Source organism: Ceratotherium simum, chromosome 9 (genome assembly GCF_057802395.1).
Source record: "Ceratotherium simum simum isolate JZ-2026a chromosome 9, ASM5780239v1, whole genome shotgun sequence".
Lineage (NCBI taxonomy): Eukaryota > Metazoa > Chordata > Mammalia > Perissodactyla > Rhinocerotidae > Ceratotherium > Ceratotherium simum.
Window position 1 is genome coordinate 43,111,226 of NC_141908.1, and position 23,689 is coordinate 43,134,914.

The 23,689-nt window shown below is 36.7% G+C and overlaps 1 protein-coding gene across 9 annotated transcripts in view; it reads right to left on the reverse strand.

The window, feature by feature from the left end:
- KCNH7 (potassium voltage-gated channel subfamily H member 7) overlaps window positions 1–23,689 on the reverse strand; it is a 495,283-nt gene that overhangs the window by 198,180 nt on the left and 273,414 nt on the right. Inside the window, exon 1 of one of the 9 annotated variants that reach the window (XM_087435298.1) lies at window positions 2,687–2,824. The exons of the other annotated variants lie outside the window; for them this stretch is intronic. Within the exon in view, the coding sequence (XP_087291424.1) occupies window positions 2,687–2,756 (70 nt within the window). The 5' untranslated portion in view covers window positions 2,757–2,824. Of the gene's footprint in view, window positions 1–2,686; window positions 2,825–23,689 lie in introns of those variants that run through there. 9 annotated transcript variants of the gene reach the window in all.

A 23,689-nucleotide genomic window follows, 5' to 3' on the forward strand; every position in this document is an offset into this window, starting at 1 on the left:
AACTTAAAACACATGTATTACTTTTTCTCTTCTATATCCTCCTCCTCATATATAATTCATTTTAAAACAATTGTTACCACATGTATGTCGCTTCTTTGATCCTATTTTTCCATTGCTCCTTTTTTATTTTTTTTTTAATCTCTGTTTCCAGAATTCCTGTGCTGCATGGTTAGGACTTGTATTTTTTCTACCTGACTTACCGATATGACCCAGAGAGTTTAAATGACTTGACCAAGGTTGAGAAACAAGGCAGAAATTTCACAGGGGCTGAGTCCCAGTTAAAAGCATTAGTAGAGGCCTTGAAAGATAACGCTATATTTACAGAATTCTCCTCAATGAATTTTCTTAGCTCTGCCAGCATGAAGCAGGCCAAACACTCTTGAGAAAATTGAGGTCCAGAGAGGTGAAAGAGAATTCACTAACCCCTAAAATTGCTTATACAATTGATCTGGTCTGCTTTCCTTTCTTGGAAAACCTTAGGAAGACCCTTTGTGGTAATTTAAAGAGACATTTACACAGGTTAATTTCCCTTATATATTGCATAATGTTTTATGGGTGACCTTGACCACTAATACTTTGTAACACTAAGGATGAGAAGGATTATTGGTTTAGGATTAAGGAAGTACAAGATAATATTTTTGCATCTGTAAAATTGCTACATGAGTCTACTTCTGAGGTTCGTTAAAGGCTAGATCCCCATTCTATTCATTTTTAGCATCCCCAGGTCAATATATCTTCTTCTGCATCAAACTTCTTATTCCGCATTTCATGAGCTAGAAAATTTATAATAGGCTTTTACAGTCTCTCCAAAACCCCACCTGGTTAAAATAAATTTAGCATTAGGTTAGACATGTTATTGGGAGCCGTTTTTATTTCTGAAGGCTAATTCAGCTCAGCGATGGATTAGTGATGGCACAACCCCTTAACCTCCAAAGTAATTTGTTTTTATGTTCTTAGCTTGGAATTGTGCCCTCACTATTAATATTTCATACCAACAAGTAGGGGCTTCAATATGTCCATCTGCTAGACTGGCATAATGCCTGCCACCCGTATCTGCATATTGCTGCTAGGAATTTTTTTTTTCATTTTGTCTTTTCTAGATGATCCTTAGACTAGAGTAACGTAAGATATATTTCTTTCCTGATCATCATTTAAGTAACATGTGCAACTAAATTACTTTGGGAAAAAAAGCAACTAATTAGCCCTAGGAAACATTTCCATTTACATAAGTTAGACAATATAGGCTATTTGAATAGATTTTAATTATTTAGTATATTCCCCCACTGGGATATAATGTATTCTATAAATAAATGTTGAAAAAAATTTGTAGCATACAAAAATATCATGATAGGAAGTACCAAAGGATGATAATTTTTACTGAATGGTAAAATAAGATGGAAAGGAAAAAGTCAGCATTACATTGCTGTATGAAAGATCTCAACATGTCCCATTCCATAGTCACCTGTTGAGTGGGGGCTTAGTGATCCCGATGCCATAGAGTGGAGACTTGTTCCCATGATTCTAAACACACACTAGGACACTGCAAATCTGAAGTCAGTCCTTAGTCTTCCAAGATCATTATAAGGCATGTGAAACTGTATTTATAAAATTTCATCGCCTGAAAAATTTTCTTGATATAGTTTAAGCTTGAAACAGTATAGTGGTTAGGAATGTACTGACATCTCGGATTCAAATATTAGCTTCTTTATTCTGAGGTGTGTGACCTTGGACAAGTTACTGAGCCTTTTGTGGCTCTGCTTCCTCATCTATGAAACACAAGGATAATAAAGGGTTTTTGCAGGGCTAAATAAAATAATGGCTATAAAATGCTTAGTATATTAAATAATTAATAAATATTAGCTTATTAGTTATGACTTTAAGTATTTAAAAGTCACTTTCATCTATCTGGGAACCATATCCTGCCATGTTAATGTTCAGAGTGAAGGACTGAAAGTCTTCAAAAAACATTGACCGAAGAGGCTACTGCTTTCTGGGAAGTCTACCAGCACCAACCCTTTCCTCTTCAAAAGAGGCATCTGTTGTTGGTTATTCTGTGTTTTCCCTTTCCATCATGTTTCACGGAGTTCACAAGCCTCATAGTCAGAACACTTACCTGGATGTAATGTCTTTTCTAAATCTATTTTTCTGTAAAGCATGGTCACCTTGTCCTAGTCCAATTTTATTTAGGGAGAGCATAATATCCGGGGACTTGCAGGTGCTCAATAATTGCTTCGTATCCATTTTCAGCTCATTTATTTATAACAAAATGAGAATGAGTCTTCCTCACAGACTCAGTTCCATATGGCTTACTCTGTGGCCACAAACTTCCTGCCTAAATTGAACTAGTTGTCTTGAAAATATGATCATTAAGTAAAAGGAAGAAAAAATAAGAGATTGTCAATTTACCACCTTATGTAAACAATATTTGTTCATTAATTCACTATTCATTTAACCAGGAAACACTTATTAAGTATCTAATAAAGACCAGGTACTTTTTCTTGAAGCTACAAAGATAAATAAGGCAGAGTCATTGCCACTGAAGGGCTTTAATTCTGATGAGCAAAGGTGAGGGTCAGGGAGAGATCATATCTGTAAACACCGAAGTGTAATGTTTTTGTTTTAGCAGCTATGAGAGAATTATATACTGAACACAGGGATACCCAAAGGAAAAGTGAAACAATTCTACCTGGGTGAGTGCCTTTGTTGTTCAAATAACGTTTGGGGAACATCGTCTTAAAAGATGAGTAGGATTTCATCAGCTGGATGAGGATGGGAGGATTCAGGCATTCAAAGGATATAGTCTGTTGATGACATGTCAATAGTGTAATTTTTCACTGAATAAAGGCAGAATTTATTATTATATCTGTATATGGCATAAACCCAATGCATACAAAAAACCAAGGTAACTGAAAAATATGGCCATTCCTTAGAAGGAGGATGATAATTACACTAAAATTATCACTTTAGCTATGTATGATACTCCAAAATAACTCTTTACACTCTGAAGTCAAAATGATATTTTTTTAATAAGACTGGAATTTACAAAGTTTTAGGGACAAGTGAGACATCTTCTTTCAACCCTCCTTCCTCCTTCCTTTCTGAATAACTCAGTCCAAAAGCCATTATATGAGGCTAGGCAAGCTAGGCATCTACATAAAATCGGGAGCTAGAATTAAGTAAAAGTGAGAATGGTAGGTGTTACCACTATCATACATGTTGATTGCCTGTACCCTCCATGAGGACAAGTCTTTTTTAGGCTTCTTATCCCTCATCCTCTCCACCCCCGGCTAAAAACAAGTATGGCTTAAGTGGAACATCCTAGTGATATGGTAGGAAATGTTATAAGTTATACACACTGTAAGTTTTACTTATTCATTTTTATTGTTGACCTCTCTTCTCTAGAAAGTAAGCTTTATAGGGTAAGTATTTTTTACTATTCTTTTCCCTGGCTAGAATAGTGCCTGGCACACAGTAAGACCTGAATAAATAATTTTCAAATTAAACAAATCAACAGAATGATTTGGACAATACAAATATATGTATGAAACAATGTCATTTATTTTAAGACCTGTAAGATATTACATTAAATACTTTGTATAATTTCCATTTCTCATTCATTAAATAACAGAAATATTATAATGAAGGAAAGGTTAGTAACATTTTAATAAGTATTTTCTGTTTGTTCAAAATTTATTGTTGGGTTGCATGATGAGCAGAGTCAATATTTAGGTATCTATGGGTAGAAGAATGAAGTTAGAGCTACTAGATAGTATAGAAATAAGAAGGAAATCTAAAAGTATATAAGAAATATGTAAAGGAAAGAAGTCTAGCCAGAAGTAGTGAGAAGAATGTAAAATTTTTAGGAATTTTTCTGAGAATTATTTTAAATAGAATCAAATGTAAATAGAGCTCAAACAGCATAAGAAATATGTATCTTTTTTGGCTTCTTATAGTACTTTATAATTTTTCTCAGATATTGCACATATGACATAAGTACAACTATAATTTTAAAAGAAGCCATAACTTTGGGTTAGGAAAAAATGTCATAAAAATACAAATATAGCCTAATAATTTTCAGACTTGATCTCAATAAACTCTGAACCTAATTCCTTTAAGAAATGTTGTGAAACGGTAGGGAAAAAATCTTTATATAAATTAACTTAAATATCTTAAGTGGCATCATCTATAGAAAGGTCAAAAGGAAAATTGTGATAGGAGATGGACAAATTCTGAAATCAAGCCATGATTGAATGAGAGGTAGGAATAATAGTTCATTCCTCTTGATCGTGGCAGTATCTAGCCCCCAATGCCTGATAAAGAAGAGCCAAATAAACATTTTATGAAGAAATAAATACAAGAATGAATGAAAGTTTCAGTTTACTAGAGGCACTATTAATAAAATAATTAAAACATAAGTAAAAAACAGGTGAAGATATTTAAGTTGAAATACCTTAGAAAATAGCAAGCTATACAATTACTTTGGTTGGGAATTTACAAATATTGTATTCATTAAATGCATGTTCACAGAGTTGTTATAAAATGTTTATTATTTTAATATGTCTTCAGAGAGGATTATTATTTTCTTCAGTTCACTAGATTAGTATAAGTATTTCTGTTACCTTTTGTTTTCTGTTTATGTTGTATAAATTTAAATTAAGATTAGCAAAATTATTCTGTCTTACTTTGGAAGAATTATTCAACATGTTATCGTGTTCAATAAGATTACTTAGCTGTTTTACAGAAATATTGCTATATATTTAATTGGCAGGCACCTTCTATGTTTCAACTTTTTAAGGAAAAGAGATACTTGTATCATAGTTCAATACATATGCAAGTACATTGGTGCATATATTCACTAGGAAAAAAGGCTGGTGAGGACGGGTTGCTATATAAATTATGCATATGTTATAAAAGAGCAGAATAAGCATATTTGTGAATTATGACTTTTCATTTCTTCAAATTATCATCAAACCTCTTACTCTTAAGTGGGTAAATGTTTTTAAGAATTTGAAATTTGTCTTAGATATTGGTATTTAATTATCTTCAATCACATAATTCACTCACTATTCATTGAACAAGTCTACAGAACACAGGTAGAACACATGGCATGGATATTCATATTTTTCATTGGACACTACAAACTGTATGCAATAGAGATTAATAAACGTGAATGTTTAATACAGTGCAAATGTTACTACTTGAGAGAGCTTGGGCTGTATATTCTGACTGTTCATTAATCATTCTTCAGGTTGACAGAAGAGCCTGTCTCAACTCATTATTTCAGGGATTTAATGGTCTCTTTTTAAATTTGGCATTTTTTTTAAGTCTTAATTTGTTCTCTTTGTAAAAAAAAAATAGAGGCACAAAAACTCAATCATATACCTGTTAGAGAGTTGGCTCAATAGAAATGTAATATTCTTTTATTATGGTCTCTTAATACAGTTGTATAAATGCACTTGAAATGTAAGCTATTTACTTAATAGGTTGTAATGACTTTCTGAAGCTACTCAGGGCAAAGTACCTTTTTTTGTTGTTCATGCAAGCATTCAATGCTTTGAGTGCCATGTGAACCCTCTAGAAGAAAAATCCCTGGATACTTTAGTAGTGTTTATCCCTTTGAGTTTTGGAATGAAAATATGGAAAGCTGGAGCTGAAAGGAACCTATGAGCTCCTCTTGCCAGTGTGCACATGATGAGAACAAAGCTGGGTGGTTGCTGTGATACCACAGCCAGTCCCAGCAGGTCCATGACCTGAAGCCCCCTCTTTGGAGACTCAGTTCCATGTTCTTTCCTTTACGTAGTGTTGTCAGGCTGAGTTTACAAAAGTAAAACATTGATTGTTTCTTCTCATGGTTAAACCGTTTTCAGGTAGAATGCTAAATGCTCAGTTAGATGAGAATGGTAAATATTGTATGAGCTATCCTTGGCATATAACATTGAAAGCCAGTGGAAGTGTTAGATATCTGAGGTTTTCAGTCCTTTGATTTTTCAGTTATTGTGGCAAAATTATAGAGCTCCTACCAGGCATTGCCTCTGGCAGCCCCAGCCCCCTCCTCTCCAGCTAAGTCACTTGGCAGGCAGGCTTAGCCCAGGATCCAGAGCTGGGGCTCTGACTGTGCATGGGAGGGTTTAGAGCTGTAAAGCCCTCTATTCAGGGACACGGGATCAAATCACACCTGCTGCTAGTTTGCTCCTGACCTTGAAGATCAAGTAGAATAGCTGGCTTTCTGCCTTATTCCTCAACCCTGGTTCCCTTTCCACGTTTACTCTACTCTTGCTTTCTTGTCTGAATCTCAGTCTTTGTAACTTGCTTTGGTGTCTCTTCCTCTAGGATAGTCTTCCACGGGGACTTCAGTCAGCCTCCATCTACTGTCTGGGGCTCTGCTACTGATAGACAGATTTGCCAGAGACTAACTGCCCACCTGCCTGGCTGGAATTCCTGACACTGTGCTTTGCTGCCTGTCGAATCACCCTCTTTACTTCTGTTGGATCTCCTCATGCCAAATGACGTCCAGGGCGGCCAGCTCTTGCCTACAGCCATGTTTCCTGCATGTTTTATTCCGTTGTGGGCTAGGCTTTCTCCCAGCACCAACAGCTGCGTCTGACACCCTAGACACTGATTTTCCCAGGGAATAGATAAAATTTCAGATTCTGGCCACTAATATCTGCCCCCTTCTGCATGTAACTACACTGCCTGACTACGTCCCAATGGCATTTCCAAATACATTCTTATGCCTTTTTTATGCAATAACATCTATTTGAGAATCGACTGGGAGTACAATATTTTACCCTGAAACTAAGGAGGTTATGCTTATGTGAGTTGGAATGCGAGAAATAACTATACTCAAAAAAAATCTTAAACAAATCGAATCACTACTTTAGTTTAAAAAAAAATCCAAAACCAGCTCACAGAGACATTTTACTTTTTCAGTTAGCCATAGAACTGTAAAATTAATTTAAACCAAACAATTATTTTTGCAATGCTTGAAGCATTATGAATGATCTTTCAGACAGCTGACTCACTTGCAGGAAATGGGGTTTTGCCACATAATTTGGCTTTGATTTAAAACTGAACCTGTCAGTTTCAAAAGAAGTCTGAATTTGGCAAAAGTGCATCCACTCTTTGCATAAAGAGAGGTCGTGGCTGCACACCAAGAAACTTCTTTTTTTTTCTTAATAGATGTGAAGAATTCAAATTCTCTCATGGAATTTTTTTCTCTGACTTTCACTAACAGTTGTTAAACTTTTTTACTCCAACACTATTTGAGGTTAAGGATTAGGAATTCTTGAAGCAAAAGACAAGAAAAATTGCTGCTCCTATGGCTTCTTTGCAAGTTCGCTTGAGCTGCGTAAGCTCTCTGGCTTTCATTTTCTCAGTCTGTAAAACTGGGGGGTTGGGGACAGTGAGAGGAAGGAGATGAAATGTCTTCCAATTCTAACATATCAAGATTTAAGCAGTCAGGGGACTCGAAATGGAACCTATTCCTTAATGGAATCTGTTTCTGAAAGGCAGAAAACAGGAAAATCTGGGACAGTTATTGAAATGAGCCACTCCTCCTTTCTATCTTGTCTTAACCTTTTCCCATCTCTTGTTTAAATCTATTTTTCCTCAACAATGTGCTCGTCCCATTCCTCCTGAAAAGTCTATCACAACCACAAAGATATTTCTAGTTTTTTTTCTTGTTTGCAAGAGGGTATAAAGAAAAAAAATGATGAATTATAGATTTTTAGAGCTAGCAGAGACTATGATGATGACCAAAAGAGTATTGCAAATAAAAGATAGAGTTGAAGAGAAAAGTGATGCAAAACAGAAAGAAAAGGTCAGTTTGAATTTGATCTGGTAGAAATAGGAAGAACAGAAGCTCTTTCAACCAGGATAATTTTTTATAAACTCCTCTGGCAATTTCTGTCCTCACTCTCCCTCACTTAGGGCCACATCAAATTATATTAACATCTTTATTTTCATAGATTGCAAAGAAAGCAGAAGGAGTCTTATATTGAGGACCCTGAAGAGGTTTCAAAGTTTCTTGCTCTGGAAACTTCTCTGGAAGCTAGCCTAGTATGGTGAAAAGAATTGTGGGTCTTAGGTCAAAAGCCTTGAGCTTTGGGCTTTGGACTCTGGACCCAGCTTCCCCATTCGTATGAGTTTTCCTGAATCCTAAGCCAAGGCGCTTAGCCTAATTTCAGTTGCTTCTGTAAAACTGAGAGAATATAACATATTCCTTTCCTCACAGAGTCATGTTAACTTAGGTGAGGAAGATTTCTAGGGAGAGTATTTTATAAACTTCAAAAGACTATATCAACACAAAATATTTCATTTTTTTTTCTCCTTAAAGTGAATTTGCCCAATCCTCACTAAGATAGCACAATTTTATTTAAAAGATGGTTTTCTAGAATTTTCTGCAAGTTCCCCATTAAATAAATCGAAAAAAAAACCTTCATATATTTATATTACCAATGTCAGCTTCTTCCCATGTAGACATTGCTATTTCCATTTCACAGTTGAAGAAATTGAGCTTAACAAGATTAAGTCACCTGCCCAAGGTCACAGAGCTCGCAAGTGGCTGAGCTCTGACTCCAAGTCAGTTTAATCTATGATTCTTCTACTAGGATACTGTGCCCTTTGTTCCAAGGAATATTGAGATGAGTCCCTATGCTACAATACATACCCAAGGCAATTGTGCCTGCAGTGATTCAGGTCATTTTCCACTGCAAGTGTTTTTGTGACATCTCCAAAGCATGCCACTCATTGGATATTTTCTTCTTCAGGCCTTTTCACTGATTTATTTGGTGCTGACTCAGCTCATCTACCAGCACTGAGTGAAATCAAGATTGGGAACAGACCAGCCAAAAGGCAGAGACATTTTTAAAAAGGGCTGGCTAGATTTTCACAAAATTATCAAGAAGGTAAGCATGGTTTTTACCCTCTTGCCCAAGGCCAGTCTTCACCTTTCTCCCTTTAGGCCTTTCTTTATTTTGATCTGTCCCTTTGAGAAATGATTCTCATAAGGCATCCACTTTTAATTGTCGCATCTTAGTGGGAAGAAATTCAGTTGATAAGCACTCCTGCCCTGGGAATATTCATTATCTATATATCTATAATTTTGATTGAAATAATTTGTCTCTAGATAGAAGAATTTCATGAATCAAATAAGTGAGAGAGAGCTTTTGATTGATGTGTGTGTTCATTCATTTATTGATTCACTCATTCAATGAGTGTCTTCAAAATGCCAGGTCCTGGCAAGACAAAGGTGAACAAAATAGACGTAATCCTTGTCCTCACAGAGCTTAAAGTCAAGTAAGGAAGACAATAAACAAGTAATTACAAATAAAATGTGATGAACGTTATGGCAGAATGTCATGAAAAAATACTGACCTTGCAAGTCTAGGGAGTGTGTGTGTGTGTGTGTGTGTGTGTGATTTTTGGAAAACACTGAGCCCTTCAACACTAGCTGAGGCAATAGCAAAGGAGGTGAGATGAAAATCACATTGACTGAACAATAACTTTATTAGTAAATAAATGTCTATTGAGTCAGGCAGTTAACATGTTATTTCAAGGTGTTTAAATATTTATATTTGTTCTGTGCTTTAAGCTTTCAAGTGTGTTTCCACATATATATTCTAAGTCCTCATCATGCCCCTGTAACGTAGGTATTATTATTCCCAATTCACAGAGGTTAATGACATGTCTAATATATGACAAACTAGTTAGTGACACAAGCAACGCTTCTGACCCCCAGGTATGGGGTCTTGCCAGTGTCTGAAGGTCAATTCAGTGCCCACGTGCGGCAGTCAAGATAGAGCACTGCACCTAGGACCTTAGGAAGCCAGAGCTCAAGCTTAGTTAGATGACAGTGGAAGAAGCAACTACAGTGCTTTGCCAACTTCAGGGATTTTCCGTGGGCTGACTCTGAAGGTGGCACCTGGAGAGGTCCTGCTGTCTCATTCATGGCTAGGAAGTGAGGGTTAGAATATATCCATTTACGAATGGAAAAGAGAAAAGTAACTCGTGAGGGTGGAAGTGGGAGCTACTTCCCTTGGTAAGCATCCTTTGCTATCATTGGGAAAACAAACGGACTTCTTATAAGTATGGTTCTTCCAAACTATTATTATTTTCAGTTCTACTAAAAACAAAAATTACATTTTCATTCAGGCTTATGAGATTTTTATGTATGGCAAGGTAAACAATTTTATGTTATGTCTACCTGTCTACTGCAATACCTACACTTGGACTCATTGGGTAATAAAATAATTCTATTTATTAGTAAAATCCAGCCATAGCATGAAGAAAATATATGTCAGGTTTATTTTTTCTGGGATAATTTATGAGACTTATGGTGGCTGCGTGAATTCTTGAGAGTCATATAAATTATTCAAGCAGAGAGCCAAGGCATTTTTCATTTGTGCTGACTGAGGGGGAATGAGGCTGGAAGGGGTACTTCACTGCTTCTGGGTGTGAAGCTCATCACTCCCAAGAACCAGGATCATATTCAATTATTCAACCGGTCACTTAGCTCCTTTGTGGGCTTGAGTCACTCTTTACTCCCTCCTGGGAAATAGAAAGAGAACATCAGTCTAAGTGCAAGGTTATTCAACTTTACTTTCTGTAGAGGGAGATGCAGTATTTCTTGGCTGATGGATGTGTATGGAAAGAACTGGCGCAATCCCATTTCCAAAGAGATAATGTCCTTCCTGTTCCTCTGCTATGTCAACATGAAAGTTCTGTTTTCCCCAGTTTCGGTGAGCAGCTTTAATCTCTCTAATGTCTGACATATCAGTTGCAGCACAGAAACCTGTAGGGCTTCTGGTCCTTGGTACAGTGAAACAGTTGGGGAGCAAGTTCAGGGATGTTTACAGATAAACTGCCCCTACTCAGCTCACTCCTCACACGGTGGGCACATCTGAAACAGGTTTAAGCCTTCCTGAAAGTCTATATATCTTATAATGGCAACAGAGGCAGTCATCTAATGAGGAACCCGAGCGAAGACAGATACATAGTGATTAAAGTATTTAATTACAGATAGAAAACATTTTTTCTCCAGAAAGGGTAGCAAATGGAAGAGTAAAAAAAAAGACAAGATTTACATAGAAATAATGATTTCTTATTTGTGAAATATTATGATAATGATTTTTAAATGATTCTTTATGGAAAGATAAAACTTGGTTTCTGTGGATGAAAAGAAAGAAGATAACTCCCTCATGAAGAGCTGCTGCCACTTCATGTAGTCGTTCTCCACCTTCATTCAAAGCAGGCTTGACTATAGATTAGTCACATGTACTCCAGGCTATTCTCTTGAAAGTATTCGGATAATGCAACTCTGTGACCTTTCCTGGCTTGTGTTATAGGCATCACAGCTCAAGGCTATGGAAGGTCTTTCTAAGTTATAACTGAACTCTTGTCCTCTGGCAGTGCTAACCTGTTTACATTATTTATAGCTCACTGTCTATGTCCATCACTTAGAAATGGTGTAAGTTGGTTTTCAGACAAAAAACATTATCAAGTGCCTACAAGGAATGATAAGACCCAGTTTCTGTCCTTCAGGAAGATATAATATCTCACAGGAGTGATTTTTTAATAAAAATGGGTATAAATAAATCCAAAACATGGAAGGAACTGTTACCCCAAGAAGTGAACCTTGAGCTCACTACACAACTAGAAATGGGAAGGGGTGCTTCAAAGAGGAGGGGTCCAGCACCAAGGTATCCCATTCCAGTCCCTCCCATCATAGTCCAATCCATTCCACTGCATTCAAGTCAACTTAATTCACTTCTATTTTCTTCGATACAACTCAACTAAAAAATCTTTAATTACAACAAGAGTTTCATGTGCTGCTGTAGAAACGAGGTCCCCTCTGTGAATATCAAGTATCTGGGAAGAGAATGAATGATTTTGGTGAGAGAAAGGGGACCTACTAGGTGAAGAGATCCAGCCATCCCACGATGATAGATGCTGTTGGAGAACATCTTTAGCAGAGTAGCTCCAGGAAGGATGAGAAGAGTGCTTGATGGGGGTAGGAGGCAGAGAGCACAGCCCCAAGCAGAGGATCCCTGTGGGCACTGAGGAGCATAGAGGAGAAACCTCTAAGATTCCTATGTAGAAATGGTCTCAGGGTGTCAATAGGCCTGGGTGATATTCTCAGGGAGAAAGAAGAGAGTGAGACTAACAGATTTTTGGAAAATGGTAGAATTTTTTTATATTGGCTGTGCACAATGAGAGTCATAGAATGTTTATTGATATTACCTCACTATAATTAAAGCTCAGGGACAAAAAGGATATACAGTAACATGATTTTCCCAAGTTTTGCAGAATGTGGAGTGACAGGATGGGTAATTGTGACAGGCTTCAGGCACTGTCACAATTTCGTAAATCCCTGGATATGTTCCTGATTTATAAGCAGAACTTCCATTTGATTTCAAATAATAGCGTTAAGGTCCTTATGTGTGACAGATTCAAGTCAATAGGCAAAATAAACCCAAACTTTAAAACCTGTTTGTTTGTTTGTTTTTTTTTAAAGATTTTATTTATTTATTTTTCCCCCAAAGCCCCAGTACATAGTTGTCTGTCATAGCTGCACATCCTTCTAGTTGCTGTATGTGGGACGCGGCCTCAGCATGGCTGGAGGAGTGGTGCTTCGGTGCGCACCCGGGATCCGAACCCGGGCCGCCGGCAGCGGAGCGCACGCACCCAACCGCTAAGCCACGGGCCGGCCCCTAAAACCTGTTTTTTAAAAAATTCCAATCCAAGCGTGGCGTACTGCACAACTTACTTTGCTAATTTCCTTTTTGTAAGTGAGGGAAGAGACTTTAATAAATCGAACAACAATGGATCACTATTTTCAAAACTGCATGAAATATATGAATGACTGAACAATACAACAATCACTACTATAACAGCTCAGCAAAAATAGAGCCATTGTTTTATTATATCCATTACCAAGGTATTTGAAGCATATTCTTTTGGAAGTGAGAGCTTAGTTTTTACTAAGAAGAAGCACTGCAGGTCATATCCCCTGCTTGTCCTTTCTAACCATGGAAAACTACCTTTTTGTCTTATTGCAGACCTTTAAGGATTTTTTTAAGTATATTTAAAGGCAGATTTTTTTTCCAAGATGAAAACTTTATTTTACGTAATGGTATCTTGTTAGATCACTAGACTGATTGAAAATTACTGCTTATTTTGTTGAGTACTATTTACGATTGTTAGGAGAAAATAAAACACCAAATGCTAGCAGTAATGTCATATATCTTAATTGATTGGAATTTGGTTTGATTTATAATTAAGAAAGCTGCAGTCGTCCAGAGATGCCTCAAACCTTTTTACTACAAAGGGACTCACTCGACCTTGAAAATGACAAGCAGTGATGAGATACTCACTGTCAAAGAATAACCTGCTGCGTTGGAATCTCTCTCGCTCCCCCTCACACTTCTCACTTGAGGGTGATGAGCACAGTGTCTGATTGAAGGACTGAGGAGATCTCCATGGACAAGCCAGCTTGCAAAGCAAAATGGGCAGGATAAACTGAAGGGCCACTTAGACATGGCTGGATAAGCATGGCTGCACAATCCTTCCCTTTGCAGTTTGCGATTTATGACAAAGGTGATTCTAAAAGGTCGAGATGATCTCTGCTGGGATAGGGTGTCAGACTCCACTTGGCCTTGCAAGTAGTTAGCTGGTCTGGTTTGGTTTTGGGAAATGTTAGGCTGAGATTTGCTGCCCCAAACAAGCTGCCACTCTTTTTTCGGACTGAAGGTCTTCTGGAGTCCCTTATTAAAATAATAAACCTGAGAAGCAGTATCCTGAGCTCTCGGATATGGTGTGACACTTTAGCGTTTAATACTTTAGTAAGGATTAGTAGGGATAAAACTCAAAATAATCCCTTTACGACTGGCAGGAAGCCCTGAGAGGAGCTCCCCTGTTTCACTATTTGGTTGAGGTTTCTGCCTTTTTACTTATAGAACCAGGCCAGGAACGCACAGCACCACGGCTGTGCAATCTAATTTTCCGTGACAGCTTCGAAGCCAGCCCTGCTGAAGGGGGTCTGGCTGAGTCACGCTCTTTGTTCCCAGGCTCCACTACTGCCTTGGCACTCTGAGACAATTGATTTGCAGGGTTTGGGGCAGATAAGGTCACTTCCTCCTTAGATTTAGAGCATAGCATTTCAAATGATAACAAAACTATTCAAACAATTGGACTCAGTTAGGGGACATGACTCTGACACTAATTAGCTGCGTGACCATGCATAGCATATGAAGCCTCGCAAAATCTCCTTTTCTTCCTCAGATTGAAGAGATTGAAGAGAATGTTCTATGATCATTGCCTTGGATATTAGCTGACACCTGTATCTAGAAAGTAAAACCAGCAACAACTCAATGTGAATTTGCTGTAATTGCTTGCTCATAAATCTTCCCACACTGAGTAGCATTTTAAATGTTACATTTCTGTTGCTTAGTAAGAGTGAGATATTTATTATCTATTTTTGGCATAAACAATGGAGACAAGTTCTGTCATAAATGATAAATTTCAAAATTGCATTCCGGGTTGTATTTTTGAAGTTTTAAATCACCCCAACTATTTAAACAAGTCTGATTGACTAATAGCTTTAAATTGTTTGTAATTAGTTACTACATATTTAGAGAAATTTTCATTTCCCAGAATCTACAGATGCTTCAGATAGGTGACTAGATGGTTAGTAGCGAAGATAGGCCAGATATTCGTTTGTTACAAAGAGAAGGTGGAGCTTTCCTACAGTAAAGAGACTGGGATTTTCATCATGCTTTCCATGAGGGGGAAAACTTAGATATACTTTCATGAGCATGTTACAAGTAGTAAAAATTGTTTTCCTTGATACATAGCAAAATATCAGTCATATTTTAGACATAGCTACATTTTCCCCAGAGTAATTTTGTCAGTATACAAAGCTTAAAGAGGTTGCAAGTCATTCTAAACTACCAACTTGTTATCCTTGTTAGTTACTAAGTACAATGTTAAACAAAATTCATCGACTATGATTAATATACTTGTTTTTAAACAAGAAAAACACCTAGTGAATTATCCAGTGTTGCCCTAAAATACTTTATTAAAATAGTATGAAAAACGTATAAAGACATAAAATTCAGAATTAATTTCAAATGTCCACAATTCTTAACATATTTACAACCAAAATGCATTTACAAGTTTAATACCAAGAAAAAAATAAAAAACACAATTGAAATGAATACCAGTAATTTAATATGATGGTTGATATTGCCTTGCTAGAACAAACACTAGCAGCAAGAATAGGACACTAATGTCTCAAGAAAGCTGTCATTAAAAGTAAAGAATCTCGCACTGGCCAGCTGATGCACATTCCTTTGTGGCATCACCCCCTTATGGGTCCAGAACCCATTGTTTGATACCACTGGGGCAAGATCTATTTTAGAATTCAAGTCTTTCATATTTTAGAAACAGGTAGTACCCAGTAATCAAGCACAGTAATATCTTTGCATCATAATATATACAGTAAAAGACATAAATAAAAACTATAAATAGCCTCATGTCCATACAGGTCAAATTCGCTAACAAATGAGTCAAAAGCATTTATATTATTTTTTTTGGCTTTCAGAACTTACTACATTTAGAATTATGGATACAGGTCTACAGGCCTCTACTGCAGTATGCTGTGTGATTATTTTTCATTCTGTAAAACCTTCTTTCACACAGAAAAATGTGATATCTTTTGATTTTCAAATATCATATATGTACTGAGTCCATCTCCATTGTTTTTTTATTAGCAATTTCAATATAGTTAAAATAATTTTTGTAGAGCATTCGCTAATCCCCAAGAATGCCCTTGAACTTCCAAGTTCCTCAGACCCTAGTTTGAGAAATGAACCAAGATCTAATACATTTGAGGGTGAAAAAGGTGGACCTCAGATACCACTTAAAGGTGATTTAGCTCTTAAAATACCAAAAGGAGCTCCTTACAGAGCAGTGAGAGTTGGTCTTGTGACCTAAATCCGAGAGCTATGGAAGGTGGGGGTGGAGGTATTTGAGAAGGTACCACATGCTGGAACCCATCCTTTGGTCTTTACATACATCACCTGGTGGGAAACCTATTATAGCTGAGGAATCAAGATCTCAAGTTCATACAGTGTTAGATCTCAGAGCCACTGCATTTTGCAGTGTTCGTGACCGGACTAATAGATGCTATTGCAGCATCAAGACTTTACCCGTCAATTATGCTTCTAATTTGCTCTATATAGAAAGAAAGGAGTAATGGGATGAGCATAAGGCCTAGGTTTTGCCCTAATTCTTTCTCATTTTAACTTTTTGTTTAGCTCCGAGCAAATCACTTTCCCTAATTCATCACCAGTTGCTTGATCGGTAAAACAAGGGCTCTGTCTCCTCGAGTGTTGCAGGATTTACTGAGAATATAGATGTCCACGAAAGTGCATTGTAAAGAGATGTGCTGTGAGAATCTAAGTGAATACTTATCAACCACCACCCTCTGGGCATGAGCCGAGATGAGGCTTTTCCACCTGGCCTGTGGGCTTAAGCTGATGTTGAAAACTACTGGGAGAAATCTTTTTCCTTGCTCTTTCCCTTCTCAACTTGTACTCACTCGGGGATTTAAAAGTGGCCAATTTGGAAACACATATATGACGACTTTCAAGTTCACACGTTTCTCGTTTTATATTTTCTTAACGTCTTTGAATTTTTTGTGTGGTTAGATCTTCCCATTGGTAGATGTAAACTCTTTTGGTCAGAATCTGTTTATTTACCTTTATATCTCTCACAGTATAACTTCTGCCCCATGACTGGCAAATTTCTTTCGTAAAGTAACAGTTGAGTAATTGCCTCTGTTTAATAGAATACAAGAAAATGAAATATATACAACTTTTAAAAATGTAGTATATCTAAAGACCCACTTTTTTCCAAACTGGGATATGTCTAATCACACATAGATTTTTATTCTAATAATTCAGAGATTTTGGAAGAAAATAAAATTTAAATTAATCTTTTGATAATGATTAATAAAGCATTTCTAAAATATCCTCTAATATATAACACACTAATAGTCTCTATGGAATATAAATGGGCACAACTGGATAAATGATTAAATAAAAAAGATAGAACTTGATAAAAGATTAAATAATGCACAATTTTATATGCCATATCTCATTGACCCACACAGAGCAAAAATTTTCAGGAACATTGTTAGATTAGTATTAAGCAAGTTAGAATTGTGTTGGAATTGATCATGTTGACAAGTTTATATCTATACCTATTTAAAAGAAAGGAATTATATGTATTACAGTGAAATGCAACAAATGTGTGAATTCATAGAGCCATAGAATGATTTGTCCATAATCTCAGAATATTTAAAAACGTTTCTCAGGAAATAAAATAGATTTTTACCTAACAATAGCTTTTCTTTTTAAATAAAATTTTTAATTTTCAGGATTTTCTTCCTATGTGTTTATGATTGGATAACTATTAATTCATCAAAGTATGATTCCTCTTTTAATTTGATGATTGTGGTAGATTGCAAAATACGGCCATAAATTCCTCCTGGCCTTATTTACACACCCATTTGCAATGTAACATCCCTGATCCACTCACCGAGGGGTAGATTCTCTTTCCCACCTCACCCTCCTTGAATCTGGGCTGACCTTGCAACTTGCTTTGACTAATAGAATGTGCAGGAGGTGACACTGTGCAACTTTTGAGGTGAGACCTCAAAAGGCCACATAGCGTCTGTTTTGTCCTTTTGGAACTCTGAGAGCACCAGGCTCTGAAGAAGCTTTGGATGAGGAATCACCTGAGGCGAAAGGTCCAGCCTCCTCAGCTATTCTAGCCATCCCAGCAGAGGCCTCAGACCTCTTAGACCTCAGACCTGGAGCCATCTCAGACGTCCTGCCCCCAGTCAATTGATCCTATGACTGTAATCCTGTGAGTGATGCCAGGTGAGTCCAGCCAAAGAACCGCCCAGCTAAGCTGACCCAAATTGCAGAATTATGAGTGAATTAATGGTTTTTGCTTTAAGCCACTAAATTTGAGATGGTTTGAAATGCCTAAATAACTGATGAAGTGAATAACTGATGTAATGATAATGATTTCCTTTCTGTTTTCATTTTCCCCCTAGAAATAGAAATTTGGGCTTTGAAATCAATACAAGACAAAAGTTGTAAGTTAATTTGAAATTAGAAATAGAGCAATATATATGGATTTCTTGGTACAAAAAATTTTCACCGTGTCATAAAAATCCAACGCAAACAAGAAACATGTGTATCCACTTTATTTATCAAGTCATCTATACTATACCCGCTTTTGCATACTTCCATCATCATCACAACCAAAATTTAGTCAAGACTGCATGTCCAATTTAAACCCTAATTCATACACTATGCACATATTTTTCCTTTCCGTGGAAGGAATAGCTTCATGCTCTTGCATCTCAAATTCTACTGCTTCAATGTTACTTGTAAGTAAGCTTTCAGTTGATATTGAATGAATTCATATACATGAATACTGTCATGGGTGGCTATAATCTTTGGCCTGTAATTTATGTATTTAATTTTCTGCTTGTTTATTATGCTATTTACTTCCTATTTATGAGTGATCTGACAGTCACATTAGGGAAACTCGTATAGGCTTCATCAAACACTTTGACTACAATGGTTTTTTAGCTGGGAAATATTTTAAGTCCAGATTTTTTTTTCTGGGAAACCGTCATTGAGATGTTAGACCCAAAGAAAACTTTCAGAATACATTATAATAAGGTTTCCTTTAAAATATTTTTTTACCTCCTCCAGTCTGTATGATATGCACTCATAATAACTTCCCAGAGCTATCACAAGCTTGCTGTGAAAGAACTAATACAGAGCTCATGTTAAAAAATTACTCAGATTGTTTTTAGCATCAATTTTGTTGTGCTTATAGCATTTAGAAGTTTTTTTTTTTAAAGATAAGGTAGCAAAAGCAGCAGCAAAAACACTTTTATTTTTAGTTATACGCACACACGTGCTGTGTCATCCGTACTCTCTCTGTGTTCCTGTGAGTCCATTTTCGTTTATATATATATTTTATAAATGAATATCTGTATATTCCTTTTCTCAGCTTTGTCCAGAAAAGACATTAGCGTGTGTAATGATAAATAGCAAATAAAAATGCATATCCTTTTGCACTGTAGTGACTGGTTATATCTATGGAGTATTCAAACATTTGCTTCTTACCACAATGTATGTTACTCCTCATTTGCCTGCCTTTGTATCCATAAGATGCCAAATTCATTCAGCTATGTCTCTATGTTTTTTCACACCCTAAGAGCACATGATGAGTCAGTATATATAACAATACTGGATAGCACAGCTGAGATGCATAGATGTTCTGCTGTATACACCAAAAACAGCATTTCCCAGGAAGCAGCTTTACATCTGTAATTGCTGCCAAGACAAGAAAACCAGTCACTGAATAGCAACAATGGTGCCATTGGCAAACGCTCCCTTCTTCCTCCCACTGCTCCTGCACTGAACGAGCTATTAAAAGACCATGGAACATACACAACTAAATCACTGTTGCATATGTATCTTATGAAAAGAGGCATTGGTAATGACGACTCAATTCCTAACCTTCTCACCTCTGAATGTTACTCAAATTATGACGCTTGGAAGAAAACTTAGAAAAAAAATTTAGAGACAGCACAAATCTGAATTTAGTTATTCCTCTGGAAAAAAAAAAGACAATAATTTTATGGTATCTTAACCCAACAAGTAATCTCTGATATAGATCCTGCTAGATTCATTATCACATATAATATGAAGCAGATCTAAATGTTTATGAATTTGTTACTATTAATTAACTGATTAATTAATTATGTTACTATCAATTATGTAATTGTTATTACTACAGTAATAGTAGCAGTAGTAATATGTTACTACTATATCACATATAACGTGAAGCAGATCTAAATGTTTATGAATTTGTTACTATTAATTAACTGATTGATTAATTAATTAATATGTTACTATCAATTAATATGTTACTATTACTATAGTCTTTTCCATACACTCCCAAAAACAAAAGTTGAGTGTTTATCAGATTGAGATATGTCTAATAAATTAATGAACATCTTGTTGAAATCAAAGTTGGCTTTCTTAATCCATTATTTATTAGGTATATTCTAGATTAATTTCTCCAACAATTATGATGAATTGTCAGTTAACTTGTTCATCCTTTTGCTTCTCCCTCCATGTGATCAATGGTAGCTATAATCCTAAACCTGCATTACTATGGTTAAGGAGTAAAGCTTGAGTATAGTAAAGAGAGTAACGAGAGAGTAGACAGGAAGTAAAGGACGCATGTGATAGACCATGTGACTTTTCTGACACCCTGCCTCACCCCAATCACATTTTCATGAGTAGATAATCTGGAGAGTTAATTTGGCTCCCTAAATATGGTCTAAAGTCTTCACATTTGAAGCTGTATGAAAGATTTCCTTCCTGTTTACCTCACAAGGCTGATGTAGATGTAAACACAACAAGAATTGTAGGTCGAGTGGCAATGTGGCCATGGAGCCCTAGAACTTTCTGGGCCAAACAACCCACTGTGGAGGCCATAAAATGCATTAGTCAGGAGAGTGGTGGGGAAGGTCCAGAAAGCTGGCCTCATTATTTATTAAACAAAATTTCACTTCTGAAGAAGGCCATCTCTTTGCTGTTTGTCAAATAGCAGAGTGTAAAATATTCTTCTCAGTAGCTTATATCCATTACTGTGATTAAGAGGAGTGTGTGTGCGTGTGTGTGTGTATGTGTGTGAGATACACATCATCAGGATTAGTGAACTGTGGTCATAACAAGTAAAACAAGTAGGAAAGTTCCAAAATCTTATTTTAAAGAAACAGATTCAGAATATTTTTTTAGCACTGAGGTTTCAAATTGCATTTGTAGAGCACAAGACTTCATATGGATAAATATCTCAAGCATAATATCAGGGAACATAGAAGAGACTGAAAGGGTGGCTCATCCTCTTCCAGTAGAGCAGCTCTCCTTTTATCTGTCCTAAACATTACGGGTTGGGGTTCCACATAGGATTCTATCTGAGGAACAGTTTCATGGATAAAATATGTTTTAAAACCATGCATATAACATAAGAAGGAATTAAATTTTCAGATTTCATATTCTGGCAGCTTTTGATACAAAAGATATCAATTATTGATTTGTAATACTATTACCACTATTACCTCTATTATTTAGCTGTGGTATATCTATGGGCACACCTAATCCATTAAACACGCAGTATGTTTTTGTTAAAGTATTTGTACATTAACGTAAGAACTGGTACATTGATGAATGAATGGAGGGAAATAAAATGCAAAATAAAGAAGAAAACCACACATGTGATGTGGATAGCTAGATTAGCTTATTCAATGCAGAAGGCATTAGTTAAATGATAAAACCCCAGATGGGCACTAAGTGAATAGCTTTGGATGGAATTGAGAGTAGAGGAAGAAAGGAGATATTCAATTACAGAACATGGAAGTGACTCGAGAGAAACTGGCTTTTAGACTTTTATGTAGAAGTACACTTGAAGATAGTTTCATCCCATCTAAATCAGAGATTTCGAAAGTTCCCAACCACAGCACGGCAGGAAAGAAGATGCCTTGTATGAGGCATTTATCCTAGTGCATTTGTGAGTGGGAGGAGAGCCACATCTCCTGAAGTTCTGGCAAGTGCAATAGCTGTGAATAGGAAAGAGCTAGCACAAATATTTTAAAAACTGCAATCAGAGACAAAAACAGAAAATGCCTCTGAGATTCATATTTTAGCTCTAACATAGGAGAGAGACTGGAGTTAAGGGATTCTTGATGGATCAATGCCTAACCCGACTTGGACTGGAAGGTGACAACCTACTTTCTTCGCACATTTGCCAGAGTAATTTTTAAATATGTAAATCAGAGCATGTCAGTAAAGTCCTCCAGTGGTTTTCCAATAAATCAAGAATAAAATTCAAACTCCTGACCCCAGCCTGCAAGAGCCATGATCTGGCCCTAGCCTGCCATTCGACCTCATCTCAACCACTCCCATCCGCACTCACTATTTCAGCCACAATAAATTTTCTGATCGTGGAACATGCCCAACCCCAACTCCTGCCCATGGGTATTTGCTTGTCCCTTTCCTTTGAACACATTTCCCTAGCTCTTTAATGGCTGGCTCCATGTCCATCTTCAGGGCTCAGATAATCATCTTCTCAAGGAGATCTTCCTGGAACAACCAGTCCACCTCCCCCAACAAGGTTATTTTCTTTATACATCACCCATTTATTATCTATATCAAATTATCTGAAATTATGTATTTCTTTTATTTTTACTTTTGGTCTATATTCTCACACTAGAATGTGATTTCAACAGGGCAAAGACCTTCCCTCACATGTGTCTCTGCAGACGTTATAACCGTGTCCAGCATATTACAACATACAACAAGAGCTCAATAATTATTTATTTTAAAAAATCAATAACCTCTAGTCACCTTTAACTGTTCCTGTTTTAGAATTCCACCTTTACAAGTTAACTTTTTCCCCAGAAAATTAAACAGCTGCATATATTTGTGGAAGACACAAAAGCAAAATGGCAACCATGTATGGCATGAAAAGAAATAGCCAGTCTTCGTAGTGATACAACTAACCTACATGCAGCTACTGGTAAGTGGCTGAACAATGAACTAACTCTCAGTGAGTCATCAAGTGACTTAGGTCTCATAGTTTTGTTATGTCACTATGTCAAAAATGGGTAACTGCAGGTATTTGTCACATAAAATCTATAGACTATCTTTTATCATTAAAATTAAAATTGTGTTTGGAACTTTTTTTATACTATAGAAGTAATTAAGAATTTTAATTTTCATTTTTGAAATTTCAACCCTCATTGTTAATAGTTTCTTTTCTCCTCAGTTAAGAATCAGCACACCTGTTATTCTCGTTAGCGCTCCTTTCTCTTCCTCTCACAGATTACACTCAAGTTCCAGTGTTCTAAGGCAGCTGGGTACATATAATCAGTCAATAGCTTTCTGAGAAACTTGTTTCAAGACTTGTGAACATTGAGATAATGGTGCAAGTCCCATGCAGAATCAATGGATTTTGCTCCACTTCTACTTTTTCCTTCTACTATATTGAACAAAGACAGAGAGAGACAGAGAGAGAGAGAGAGAGAGAAAGGCAGTCTTCGACTTTTCCATTTAACAAAAGCACTGACAAAGAAACAGTTAAGAATAGTGTGTGAGGTTGGTGGGGTGATTCAAGTCTCCCACAGCTGAAAGGTTACTTAATTCAGAGTTGTGCTGTTTCCTGATCTATTCCTAGTCTCCTGATAGACAAAAGTTTCACCCACAATCTGCACTCATCACTAGAGTTATATTAAGGCGAGGAGGCTGATGCATTTGTAAATACATAGGCAACGAAAGAGGTGGAAGCCATCAGAGGCACAGAGCACATAAGAACGGGAGAGTCCAGCCTAGTAGATATAGTCCCCAGGTGTGCGTGGGGAAGAATGGAAAAACAGTGAGCATACTCGTTTATTCAGGTCTTCTCCACAACTCTTCTTCCCACAAAATCTGGACTGCTTTGGGAAAATGGATGCTGAGCTAAAGGCAATGGGCAGGCTTAGCGATTTAACAGCAAGAACAGGTGTCAAGACTTTGGTGATCTGGCTCAACAG